The sequence below is a fragment of the Physeter macrocephalus genome, chromosome 19, assembly GCF_002837175.3.
Source record: "Physeter macrocephalus isolate SW-GA chromosome 19, ASM283717v5, whole genome shotgun sequence".
Taxonomy (NCBI): Eukaryota; Metazoa; Chordata; class Mammalia; order Artiodactyla; family Physeteridae; genus Physeter; species Physeter macrocephalus.
In genome coordinates, this window is record NC_041232.1 from 19,694,242 (window position 1) to 19,707,425 (window position 13,184).

General features: G+C 45.2%; 1 protein-coding gene across 1 annotated transcript in view; it reads left to right on the top strand.

Annotated features, from left to right (window-relative positions):
• The window catches only part of DNAH10 (dynein axonemal heavy chain 10), a 116,215-nt gene that overhangs the window by 82,552 nt on the left and 20,479 nt on the right, over nucleotides 1–13,184 (top strand). The window contains exons 35-40 of the mRNA XM_028480570.2: nucleotides 2,243–2,431; nucleotides 4,553–4,699; nucleotides 5,268–5,459; nucleotides 7,081–7,199; nucleotides 9,001–9,159; nucleotides 12,024–12,159. Coding sequence (XP_028336371.1) covers nucleotides 2,243–2,431; nucleotides 4,553–4,699; nucleotides 5,268–5,459; nucleotides 7,081–7,199; nucleotides 9,001–9,159; nucleotides 12,024–12,159 — 942 coding nt within the window. The remainder of the gene's footprint in view (nucleotides 1–2,242; nucleotides 2,432–4,552; nucleotides 4,700–5,267; nucleotides 5,460–7,080; nucleotides 7,200–9,000; nucleotides 9,160–12,023; nucleotides 12,160–13,184) is intronic.

Below are 13,184 nucleotides of genomic sequence, written 5' to 3' on the forward strand. Positions count from 1 at the left end.
CCGGTCCGGGAAGATCCCACGTGCCGCGGAGCGGCTGGGCCCGTGAGCCATGGTCGCTGAGCCTGCGCGTCCGGAGCCTGTGCTCTGCAACGGGAGAGGCCACAGCAGTGAGAGGCCCGCGTACCGCAAAAAAAAAAAAAAATCAGGTGGTGGACAGTCGTCTCTCCAGCCCAGGTTCCCCCTCGATGAAAATGTGCCCAACTTCTGCTTTCAAATGGAGATAATGGGGTTTCCCCAAATTATCAACATCTTTGATAATTAAGGACTGTAATAGTCTAAGAACTTCAAAATAATTCCAGACATGTGATTAATAGTTATAGACGGGTAGGGCAGGATTCTCAAACAAGTGATGTGTAAGACCCCCTTTCAAGGTCAAAAAATATTCTTCCCAAATTTGAGAAAAAAATGACTTAAACAAAAAATCAACGTTCCATTCAATCAAATTATCTTCAGTAGAAATGATCACAGTGAACAAGAAAATTTGCCTTCGTACCTGGTAAAATTACGGCATCGTAATGAGGAAGATTATTAAGGTTGTTATCAAAGTGAAAGGGCAAACTTAAAAGTTTTTTGAGAATGTACTAATCTCTCCCCGTCCAACAATACATTTGTAGACTCAAGTTTGGGATGTCTGTATGAAGTTACATCAGATTAAACTGGTTGAGAATTTGGAGAAACAGGATCTTATGTGATTCAGGTAGCCCAGAGTGAGGTCCCTGACAACGGGGGCCCGAGCGGCCGCACCGTTTCCCTACACTGTGATCCCCAGCTTGCTTTACTGCTCCCCGGCCACTGTCCTTGCCCCTGCGTGCCCTGAACACTTGTCACTTTATGCCGCTTGCTCCACAGACGTTCCATGCCCTGGGACACCATATGCATCCCTATCTGCTTGGGATTGTCCTTTTTTCTCCTTCACCTGAAAACTCCTGTACATCCTCCAAGGCCCCACAGAGCCTCATTGGGAGATTCAGGACCCAGATTCAGCATGGGTTGGTGAGGGTTCCATTGTGGGCACCTCTGCGGCCCTGCACCCCGCCTGCTTTCTCCCTGGACCTCAGGGCTCATGGCCAAGAGATTATGTAAACTGGGTACTGTCTGGGTGGATTTCTATTAATTAGTTCTTCTGAAACATTTTAGGGCTGAGCTTACTACTCCCATGGGAGACACATTGAGCCTGCAATGCATTTGGGTTTCTAGAAGCTGTTTTGTTTTGTTTTGTGTTTTTGGCCGTGCCGTGTGGCATGCAGGATGCGGGATCTTAGTTCCCTGACCGGGGACAGAACCCACGCCCCCTGCAGTGGAAGTGTGGAGTCTTAACCACTGGACCGCCAGGGAAGTCCCTAGAAGCCTGTGTGTTTAAGAGCAGGCCTGTGTCTTGTCTCCAGAGGTTGATCTGGGACTCACATGAGATACTGAGGCGTGGGTGAGTGTAGTCTCAGTGCAGACGTGAGAGACAAGACAGCAGCCTGCATCTCTGGGGAGCATTAGCTCTCAGGCTGGGCTGCCCTCTTGTCACTGAGGCAGCCTGTGCCTCCTAAAAACAAAACATCTGTCGTCTGTCTCTCTGGTGGACCATGAAAAGAAATAAAATAGTACAATCTTAGTAGAGAGGAAAGTTAAGACCGTGGAAATTCAACTAAAGGCTAAAGAGACTGAAAATATAGAGATTTCTGCATTTTGTTGGTCCATGGGGCCCCTGGAGGACAAAGGCTGGTTTCTTGAAGGATGCTGAGGTGGGATTCTGTCGGAAGGGTCCAGGTGACACCCAGGCAGCCAGACCAGCACGAAGGTGAGAATGGGGAGAGAAGTGACAGCTAACATGGATGAAAATCCACTTTGTGCGAAGCAGTGGGCTGGGTGCTCTTGCATCTGTTGTCTCGTTTAACTGCCACAACCTTGCAGAGAAGGAAACAGAGACTCAGAGAGGGTAAGTGACCTGTTGGAGGTCACACAGTGCCTCGAATCAACCCCCGGCTGCACACTTCCCCAACATCAGCTACTTCTCAAGTGGACAGACCCTTGATTCACATCAGAGTTTGGGGGTCGGCTGAGGCTGGCACCCCAGAACACTGAGGCCGTAAGCACGAGGACTCTGCATTTATCACCGGGAAAGGGCAAGAGACAGATGGTGGTGCCTGTGTTGTACCCGTGAAAGGAAGAGCCATGCGGCTCCCCAGGCCTCCTTGCCCGTGGTAGGCTGGCCAGCAGCATGACGCTTCCTTCCTTTCCTCTCGCCCCCTAGTTTGAAGGGCAGGAGATCTCCCTGGACTCGAGAACGGGCATCTTCATCACCATGAACCCCGGCTACGCGGGCCGCACGGAGCTGCCCGAGTCGGTGAAGGCCCTGTTCCGGCCCGTGGTGGTGATCGTGCCTGACCTGCAGCAGATCTGCGAGATCATGCTGTTCTCCGAGGGCTTCCTCTGGGCCAAGGTGAGGTCCCGTAGCGCCAGGCGCCCCTGCACCCGCCTGGGTCTGCTCGCAGACGGGGGCCCTGGGACGCTTTCATTCCGTGTGGCTTTTCAAATTATTTAGCTTTGTCTCTCTCCCTTTTCTCTCTCTCTCTGTCTGTCTCTCTTTTTTAAAGCTGGGAGTGCATCATTTTTTTTAAATTAAATTAAATTAATTTATTTGGCCACATTGCACGGCATGCGGGATCTTAGTTCCCTGACCAGGGATTGAACCTGTGCCCCCTGCAGTGGAAGTGTGGAGTCTTAACCACTGGACCGCCAGGGAAGTCCTCCCTTTCTCTCTTTTTAAAATTATAACTTTTATTTTGGAATCATTTGACTCACAAGAGATGGCAGCAGTAGCCCAGAGAGTTCCCGGTACCGCTCACCCAGCTTCCCGCAGGGATAACATCAAAACCGGGCAACTGGGACTTCCCTGGCGGTCCAGTGGTTAAGACTCCGCGCTCCCAACGCAGGGGGCCTGGGTTTGAACCCGGTCAGGCAATTGGATCCCACATGCAGCAACTAAAAAATAAGATCCTGCATGCCGCAACTAAGACCCGGTGCAGCCAAATAAATAAATATTAAAAAAAAAATCCAGGAAACTGATGTGGGCGCAATGCTGTTAACTCAAGTGCGGACTTTATTTGGATTCCACAAGGTTTCACCTTCTTTCTCTGTCTGGTGTGTGTGTAGTTCTATGACATATAATCACATGTGTAGAATACAGTAAGTCCCTTACATACGAACGAGTTCTGTTCCGAGAGCATGTTCATAAGTCCAGTTTGTTCATAAGTCCAACAGAGTTAGCCTAGGTACCCAGTCGGCTCTATAGTACTGTACTGTAATAGGTTTATAATACTTTTCACACAAATAATACATAAAAAACAAGCAAACACAAAAAATAAGACATTTTGAATCCTACAGTACGGGACCTTGAAAAGCACAGCAGTACAGTACAACGGCTGGCATCCAGGGGCTGGCATCGAGTGAACAGGCAGGAAATAAAGATACCGTACTACTGTACTCTATATGGTACTGTAAAGTACACCAGAAAGCACAACCACTTGTAGAGGATGCACGCACGTGACAATGTACGCCAGACACATGAACTAACGTGATCGGACATGCAAACGCACATTCGCATCTTTGAAAGTTCGCAACTTGAAGGTTTGTATGTAGGGGAGTTACTGTAGCTGGAGCCACAGTCCGGACATGGAACTGTCCCATCGCCACAGAGAAACTCCCTCCTGTCAGCCCTTAAAGGTCACATCCTGCCCCCAACTCTAACTCACAACTGCCAACCATTCTCTATCACTACAATTGCATCACTTCTAGAATGTTCTATACTCGGAATCATACAGCATGTAACCCTTTCAGGTGGACTTTTTTCACTAAGCCTCGTGCCCTTGAGAATATGTGGCTTTAAAATATATATATAGAGAGATAACTCCTTTATCATCTCTTAAAATATGTATAAAAAGATTATGCACATACATTTCCCCGGAAGGTTCTGGAAAAAGTGCAAAATAGCGAATACTTTTAAGATAAAGGATTGTTAGGTTGCTTCTCTGCAGTTTTTTGGTAAAGGGTCTTATTGCCAATCCTATTGTCTATGGATTTTGAGCCAGAGTGGAGAGATCTCTGGTTCTTAGTTTCAATGAGCAAAATCTCCATGCCATCCATAGGGACCAGCAAGTGTTGAATCCTTGATGTAGACCAGGTGGATGACTTGTCCTCAAAAACAGTTACAAGAAAACTTTAATAACATGTTTAGGTCAAAGGAAGCAAATTTCTGGAGTGTCGTCTCTATGATTTAAAAAGTTGTATGAATTCTGTTCTTTAAGGTGGTTAAGATTTTCCTTGGCTTTCAAGGACTGTCATCCAACTCTGGCTGGTAAGGCTGGTGTTCTTTTAAATTAGGTCGTAATTTGTCACTGTTAAAAACGGAGGACCCATCCTGGTATTTGTTGGAGGCAAGATTTGCTGGTTTGTAGAACAGCTTCATCTGAACATCTTTATGTCAGTTTTCTTTGTGTCATGATGTTCTGGTGTTTTCAGGGCATTTTCTTCATTTATTTTTCATTGTCTTTTATCACAAAAGACTCTGGCCAAAAAGATGACCGTTCTGTATAAGCTGGCCCGGGAGCAGCTCTCCAAGCAACATCATTATGATTTTGGACTCAGAGCCCTTAAATCAGTGTTGGTGATGGCTGGTGAGCTGAAGAGAGGTTCTTCTGAACTTAGGGAGGTAGGGGCCACGTGCTCTAAGTTCTCTGGTTTTTTAATCTGGTTCATGTGTATTGAATAAATGCTGGGATGGAGGTGACGGGGAGCACAGGTATCAAGAGGAAGTTTTATTCTTAGCTGTCACTTCATTTACTCGTCTGGCCTTCATTTGGTCTCTTCTTCATTCTCTTCTAATTTGGCTTATTACCGTAAGGTCCAGTTCAGTGTCTTCATGGTGCCAATGTTTGTGATACTTCAATGATAATAATCAATCTACAACTGCAGGATGGTGGGCTGGAGGGGTGATGAACAAAATTCTCTAGAAAGCACGAACATGAGTTATTTCCTCTTTGCAATAAAAGCCAGAGGGGCGGTCATGTTTCTTTCACACGGGACTTACTCCAAAACAGAGTCTGATCAATGCCACTCTGTGGGCAATAGACTTGTGTGTTTCTCTTTGGAATGCTTTATGTTTTATATTTTTATATTTCATATAAAATTTCATTGTCTACTTCATAAGAGGATTTCTAGACTAGCCCCGGGGGCTTTCAGAAACATATCTGAAGACATCTGTGTTTCGTTCCATCCAGGATGTGGTGCTTATGAGGGCCCTTCGAGACATGAATCTGCCCAAGTTCGTGTATGAAGACGTCCCTCTCTTCCTTGGTTTGATTTCCGATCTGTTTCCTGGACTAGACTGCCCGCGGGTTCGCTACCCCGATTTCAATGATGCTGTAGAACAGGTGCTCCAGGAAAATGGCTACGTTGTCTTACCTGTCCAGGTAAAATGGTGCTGAGGATGAGAGTTCACTGACTTTTTCTGGGTTCTTTCCTTTTTTTTTTTTTTTTTCATTTAAAAATAATTGTGGTAAAATACACATAACATTTACCATCTTAACCATTCCCCACCCCCATTTTCTTTTTTTATTGTGGTAAAGTACACATAAGATTTACCATTTTATCCATTTTTAGTACAGTTTAGTAATGTTAAATATATTCATGTTGTTGTGAAAGAGTTTTGCATCGTGCAAAACTGAAGCTCTGTCCCCATTAAATAATAACTCCCCCTCCTCCTCCCTCAGCCCCTGGTAACCTCTATTCTACTTCTGTCTCTAGGCATTTGGCTCCTCTGGGGACCTCATATGAGTGGACTCATACAGTGTTTGTCCTTTTGTGTCTGGCTGATTTCACTCAGCATAGTGTCCTCAAGGTTCATCCATGTTGTAGCATGTGTCAGAATTCCCTTCCTTTTTGAGGCTGAGTAGTATTCCACTGTATGGATATATCACCTTCCAAAAATGTTTTTGGCATAATGTGATCAGATAAATTAAGTATTTTGTTTTGGGGCCCAACCATCTAATCTTCTCTCCCCACCCCACCTTTTTTTCCCCCAGAGTCATACTTGAAAGAATTTTAAATTAGATATTACAAGTAAAATTTTGATCATCTGAAGCCTGTGAGATTGTATATGTTGTCTGTAAGCCATACATTATTGCCAAAGTGTTCTGCTCAGGGCGTAAATGCCCAAAGCTGCGGGTTTGGGGTGGCTGCCTCTGGACGGGCCACCTTGGGGCATCAAGCTACCCAGAGGCCTCAGGCCGGAGCAGTGGGTACTGACCACAGATGAGAGATCTCTGTGCACCTTTCCTGGCCCTGGTGGTTTCCTCTAGAGGTGGTTGTTTAACAAGATGTGTTTTTCGTGGGAATGTAGAATGGTGTAGCCACTTTGGAAAACAGTCTGGTGGTTCCTCAAGAAGTGAAACATAGAGTTACTGCATGACGAACAGCAATTTTACTCCTAGGTATAAACCCAAGAGAAATGAGAACGTATTTAGCCACATGAAAACTTGTCCACAAATGTTCGTAGCAGCATTATTCATAAGTGCCAACAAGTGGATATAATGCAAATATCATCGACGGATGAAGAGATAGACAAAATGTGGTCCGTCCATACAATGGAATATTATTTGGCCATAAAAAGGAAGGAAGTACTGACACAGGCTACACTGATGGGTGAACCTTAAAAACATGATGCTGAGTGAAAGAAGCCAGACACCCAAAACTACATACTGCACGATTCCATTTATATCATTCCATTTTTTTGTCAAGAACGGGCAAATCCATAGAGACAGACAGTAGATTAGTGGGTGCCGGGGGCTGGGGGCAACGGGCTTGGGAGACATGACGAATGAGCGCAGAGGTTTTTTTTTGCGGGGGAGGTGATGAAAATGTTCTAAAATTGAACGTAGTAATGGTTTCACAACCTTTCAAACATACTGAAAACCACTGAATTGTTGAAACACTTTAAATGCGTGAGTTGTACGGTGTGCAAATTCTAGCTCAATAAAGCTGTTTTTAACAAAAAGTTATGTTTTAACCCAGCTGCCAATGCTTGTCCCACAGGTGGATAAGGTGGTTCAGCTGTTCGAGACCATGATGACCCGACACACGACAATGGTGGTGGGGCCCACGGGAGGGGGCAAGTCCGTGGTCATGAATGCCCTGTGTCAGGCCCAGACCAAGTGAGTATGGCATCCTCGGGGAGGGCTTTGTTGCCACGGTGGTTTCATGGTGAGGTCGGTGGCCGTATTACCTAGTCCCACTTTGCTTTCTGATTTCCTGGGAGGTTACATTTGTCCCAGACACCCCCCTTTAAACCCAGAGCATCTTTTTTTTTTTAACTTTGGCCGCGCCATGTGGCTTGCGGGATCTTAGCTCCCTGACCAGGGATTTAACCTGTGCTGCCTGCAGCAGGAGTGCGGAGTCCTAACCACTGGACCGCCAGGGAAGTCCCAAACCCAGAGCATCTTAACTTGTTTTATTGCTGATTTAGTTGATATGTTTTAGAAGGCAAAACAGTTAGCCTTTTGTGCATCAGACTGTCAATAGGTTTATTTGTGAAATGAGTATTTCAAAAACTATCTTATAAGGATGTTCTGAAAATTAACTTAGGTCGTATTTTCTTGGCGTTCAGATTGCTCCTTGAAAGTCAGTCAGGACCCCCCACCGTTAGGCGACACTGTTATGGTATCAGAGTGGCCAAAAAGAGTGTCCCCTCCCCAAATGCCTTATCATCACCAGCCCTGCAAGAGCTGTACTGCTCGAAGGAAAAAGTGATTTCACACTCCTAATACAGAATAGCACAAAGACCTGTGGTGAATCGATGCCCTTATACTGACTATGGGTTTTCTGACTTCTCACATTTCTCCTAAGCAATAGCTGCATTCCAGAAAGATTTCAATGCATGCTGATGTTCCCGCAAAAATCTAAATCAAGGCTTACAATCTTTTTGACTTTACCAGTTCTAGATAGGCTATAAAATCCAACTGAGTGGGCTTCCCTGGTGGCGCAGTGGTTGAGAGTCTGCCTGCCGATGCAGGGGACACGGGTTGGTGCCCCGGTCCGGGAAGATCCCACGTGCCGCGGAGCGGCTGGGCCCGTGAGCCATGGCCGCTGAGCCTGTGTGTCCGGAGCCTGTGCTCAGCAACGGGAGAGGCCACAAGAGTGAGAGGCCCGCGTACCGCAAAAAAAAAAAAAAAAAAAAATTCTAACTGAGTAAGTGACTGTCACTCCTTCTTCCTTCTTATGTTTCTCATGAGGAAATCAGTGGACGATGGTTTGATTTTAAGAGGGTTATTCCACAGCCATCCTGTATTTCATTCTTTAATTAATTCATTGTTAGATAATTTATAGAACTATCACATACAAATGTGAGTATAGGTATGCCACTAGTATTTTTATTTATTTATTTTGTTAATTATAAACTATGTTTTGTGTGAACTTTAGTTTTCTATAGATGAATTAATCCCACGGCACTGCAGGAATCTACAGGCATTATAGTGGGAAACACCCTGTCCACATGATTTGTAAAGCCAGCAACGCAGAGCAGATGTCGTTCTGTAAATATGAGGGATTGAACATCAGGAGTTCAAAGGTTTTACATTATCCTGGTGACTGTAATCTCCTATACACTAGTTGTGAAATATTTACATGAATGTGCCATATGCATGAATATGTAAATACACAAATGTGAAATATACACGAAGGCTAGCGTCTGTTGCCCTCAGAAATCAAAGCCGTGTCATCAGTTCAGACCTCACTTGTGTTGGGGCCACGTTCCTGGTGAAAGGTGGTTCCCTTGCGTTTAGTATAAGTCGTTAACAGAGAGTGGGAAGCCCAGTGCAGAGTTTGGATGGTTTGCATTTTAAATTTTGGATTGGATCGAAAACACAGGGGATATCATCCCCACATGGGTGACCTAGATTGTACTCCTAATGCGTTTAGTCTGCCCGAGCCACGGCTGAAGCCTCTCCTTCGATGTAGGCTTGGGCTGGTGACAAAGCTGTATGTCCTGAACCCCAAGGCTATGAGTGTCATAGAGCTCTACGGCATCCTGGACCCCACCACCCGAGACTGGACGGATGGGGTGCTGTCCAACATCTTCAGGGAGATCAACAAACCGACAGATAAGAAGGAGCGAAAGTGAGTATCCTTGTAGGGAGGGGAGAGCCTGGGTGGGCTCACAGTGAATTAACCAAAGCTTACAAAGAAACAAATGATGTATATAGTATTGTAGTTTCATGCTTGGAAGCAAACAGACTCAGGAGGCTCTGCTCACGAAGGGCCAGGTACCACCTCAGTGCTGTTTATGTGTTGTCTAAATCATGCTTCTTGACTACGGTGGATCCCAGCTTACCATGGAGGAAGCTGAGATCCAGGGAAGGGGAGGAAAGAGCTTGCCCCAAGGCCAGGGATTTGAACTTGGGACATCAGAGTCCAAGCCCTCAAACAGAGGCACCACACCAGGCTGCCTATATGGCAAGGTAAGTCAAGGAAAAGCAACAAAGCATCGTGGAAGGTGCTGGAACACCCTTCAGAGCTGCACTTTCTCACCTGCAGGCGTGGTTGAGGCTGCCTGCCCTGCTCCAGTCACTGCCCACCCCGGTGAGGGTCTAGTGAGGCCGGGAGGGGAAATGCTCTGTTGGAACATCCGGTAAAAAGCCTTCTCCAGTGTTAGTTGTTCCCGTGATACCTGTCAAGTAAACCCAGGGATGATCCTGATTGTATATTCTAGTCCAACCCCATTAATTAAAAACCCCTTAAATAACGAGTCTAACGTCTCAACTGATGACTTTTGCAACAGCCTCTTTTTAGCAGTCCTCCCTTGATTCTGGGTCAGTCCAGGATTTCACACTGTGCTCGGTTGTCCTATCTCCTTGATGTCTTCTAATTTCAAGCAGTTCCTTAGGTTTTCTTTATCTTTCATGGCCCTGATGTTCTGAAAGATTCTAGGCCAGCTGCTGCACAGAATGCCCTCAGTTTGGGTTTGTCTGTTGCTTCCTCGTAATTGGATGCAGGCTACATGTCCTTGCAGGAATCTCTCAGAAGTGACATGGTGCCCTTCTCAGCGTCTCATCGGAAGCACGTGATACTGGTTTGCCCTCTTATTGGTGATTTTAACTTTGATCATCAGGTTAGGGTGGTATCTGCCATTTTTCCTTCGGTAATTGATATGCAGGGTGTGGGGAGATACCCTAAGACTATGTAAATACCCTATTCCTCATCAAACCTTCACCCGACGGTTTTAGCATCTATTGATTGTAGCCTGAATCTAGTCTTCCTACGATGCTGTAAAATGGAGACTTTCTTTTGGGACAGTTGGTGAAATTTGAATATGGATTGTATATTAGCTAATAGTATTCTATCGATGCTAAATTTCCTGATTTTGATCATTGTACTGTGGTTATATAAGAGAAGGTGCTTGTTCTTAGGAAACACATGCTTAAGCATTTAGGAATACAGGGCGTCATGTCCGCAACTTATTTTCAAATGATTCAGGAAAACAGAGAGCAAAAGAGCAAAATTAACAACTGGAGAATCTGGTTGAAGGGCATATGGCAGTTCTTTGCACTAGTCTACTCTTGCAACTCTGTAAGTTTGAAATTATTTAAGATAAAAAAAGTTAAAAAAAATACTGGAAGAAAATAAACCAAAAGGTGAATGCTGGAAAAATCTAACTACTCATATCAGTGAATTAAATGGAAGCAATATCAAATCAGCATTCCAACACAGTAGAATCCCCTGTCTAACACAGTCTCCTTTGGAGATGGGCTTTACTGTGATGTAACCCATTATAGCCACAGAACTGAAGGGTCACATCGCTTGAACACCAGAGGCCCTGAAGCCAAAGTAGCTCTCCTGCCAGGAAGGATGGTGTGTAAACCAGGGCTTTGCAAATGCAGATGCTCCTAGGGGCCCAGCAGGTAGCATCACAGAGTGAAATGGGCCAGGTTACGTGGTGTATTAGCTTCTGCAGGGCCTCTGTAACAAATTACCGTTAACTGGGTGGCTAAAAAAAAAAACCCAGAAATTTATTCTTCATCATTTCTGGAGGCCAGAAGTCTGAAATAAAGATGGGGCAGCATTGCCTCTGAAGATTCTAGAGGAAGGTCCTCCCTTGTCTTTGACAGCTTTAGTGACCCCAGGCATTGCTTGGCTTATGGCCACATCCCTCCAATCTCTGCCTCCGTCTTCATGTGGCTTCCCCCCATGTAAGGATACTTGTTGTTGGATAATCCAGGATGATCTCATCTCAAGATCCTTACCTTAATTATATCTGCAAAGACCTTTTTTCCAAATAATGTCACACTCACAGGTTCTGGATAGACCTATATTATGGGGGCCACCATTCAATCCAGTACACATGGGTATATGAAATCCTTTTAACTTGACCATAAGAGGACTAGGTGTCCAAACCAGTGGTAAATAGCAGCTGATGCTCAGATTTAAGAAAAGAACGAGGTGGACTGGGACACTTTGTCTTCATGGGCAGCTACTACCAGCAGCAGCGCATTGTTCCCATGCGGGAATGCAGGTCTGTACTGTCAGACCTTCCTGTTTGCCAGGGAAGCAGGGAATCCAGATTGTTGGGTCAGGTTTCCTGATTCTTAACTGTTGGTGACCAAGTCAAATAGTTTATATATATAGAAACTATTATAAGCAGCAAGTAGGGTGCTCTATCTCAGATCCTGGTTAGAAAACACTGGGGGTTTCCCTGGTGGTCCAGTGGTTAAGACTTCGCCTTCCAGTGCAGGGGGTGCAGGTTCGATCCCTGGTCGGGGAGCTAAGATCCCACATGCCTCGTGGCCGAAAAACCAAAACATAAGACAGAAGCAATATTGTAACAAATTCAATAACGACTTTAAAAATGGTCCACATCAAAAAAAAATTTTTTTTTAAAGAAAAAAAGAAAACCCTGGGAAAAGACGTTCATCGTGAACAGGGAGGTTACACCAAGTTCCATAATTGGAAGCCTTACATGGCTCACTTTTCTCTGGTTGCTGCAGGTATATGTTATTTGATGGTGATGTGGACGCTCTGTGGGTGGAGAACATGAATTCTGTGATGGACGACAACAAGCTGCTGACGTTGGCCAACGGTGAGCGTATTCGGCTTCAAGCACACTGTGCCCTGCTCTTCGAGGCAAGTAGTGATGAAAAATAATTTCAAATATGTCCTTCTTTTAATTCAAATTTAAAATGTTTATTTTTTAGGGCTTCCCTGGTGGCGCAGTGGTTGAGAATCTGCCTGCCAATGCAGGGGACACGGGTTCGAGCCCTGGTCTGGGAAGATCCCACATGCTGTGGAGCAACTAGGCCCGAGAGCCACAACTACTGAGCCTGCGCGTCTGGAGCCTGTGCTCCGGAACAAGAGAGGCCGCAACAGTGAGAGGCCCGCGCACCGCGATGAAGAGTGGCCTCCGCTCACCGCAGCTAGAGAAAGCCCTCGCACAGAAACGAAGACACAACACAGCCAAAAATAAATAAATAAATAAATATTTTTTAAAAAAACAGTTATTCCTTTAAAAAAATAAAATAAAATGTTTATTTTTTAACTTTTAATTTTTTATTTACGTTTTAAATTTTTAAAATTTATTTTTGGCTGCTTTGGGTCTTCATCGCCACGTGTGGGCTTTCTCTAGTTGCGGCGAGAGGGGGATACTCTTCGTTGCGGTGCGCAGGCTTCTCATTGTGGTGGCTTCTCCTGTTGCGGAGCACGGGCTCTAGGCGTGCAGGCTTCAGTGGTTGTGGCACGCGGGCTCAGTAGTTGTGGCGCACGGGCTTAGTTGCTCCTCTGCATATGGGATCTTCCTGGACCAGGGATCGAATCCGTGTCCCCTGCATTGGCAGGCGGATTCTTAACCACTGTACCACCAGGGAAGTCCCTAAAATGTTTATTTTTTAAAAACTTTATTTTATTGAAGTACAGTTGATTTACAATGTTGTGTTGATTTCTGCTGTTCAGCAGAGTGATTCAGTTATACATTTATATATTCTTTTTCATATTCTTTTCCATTATTCAGTATCACAGGATACTGAATATAGTTCCCTGTGCTATACAGTGGGACCTTGTTGTTTATCCATCCTATATATAATAATTTGCATCTGCTAATCCCAAACTCCCAATCCATCCCTCCCCCATCCCCCTCCCCCTTGGCAACCACAATT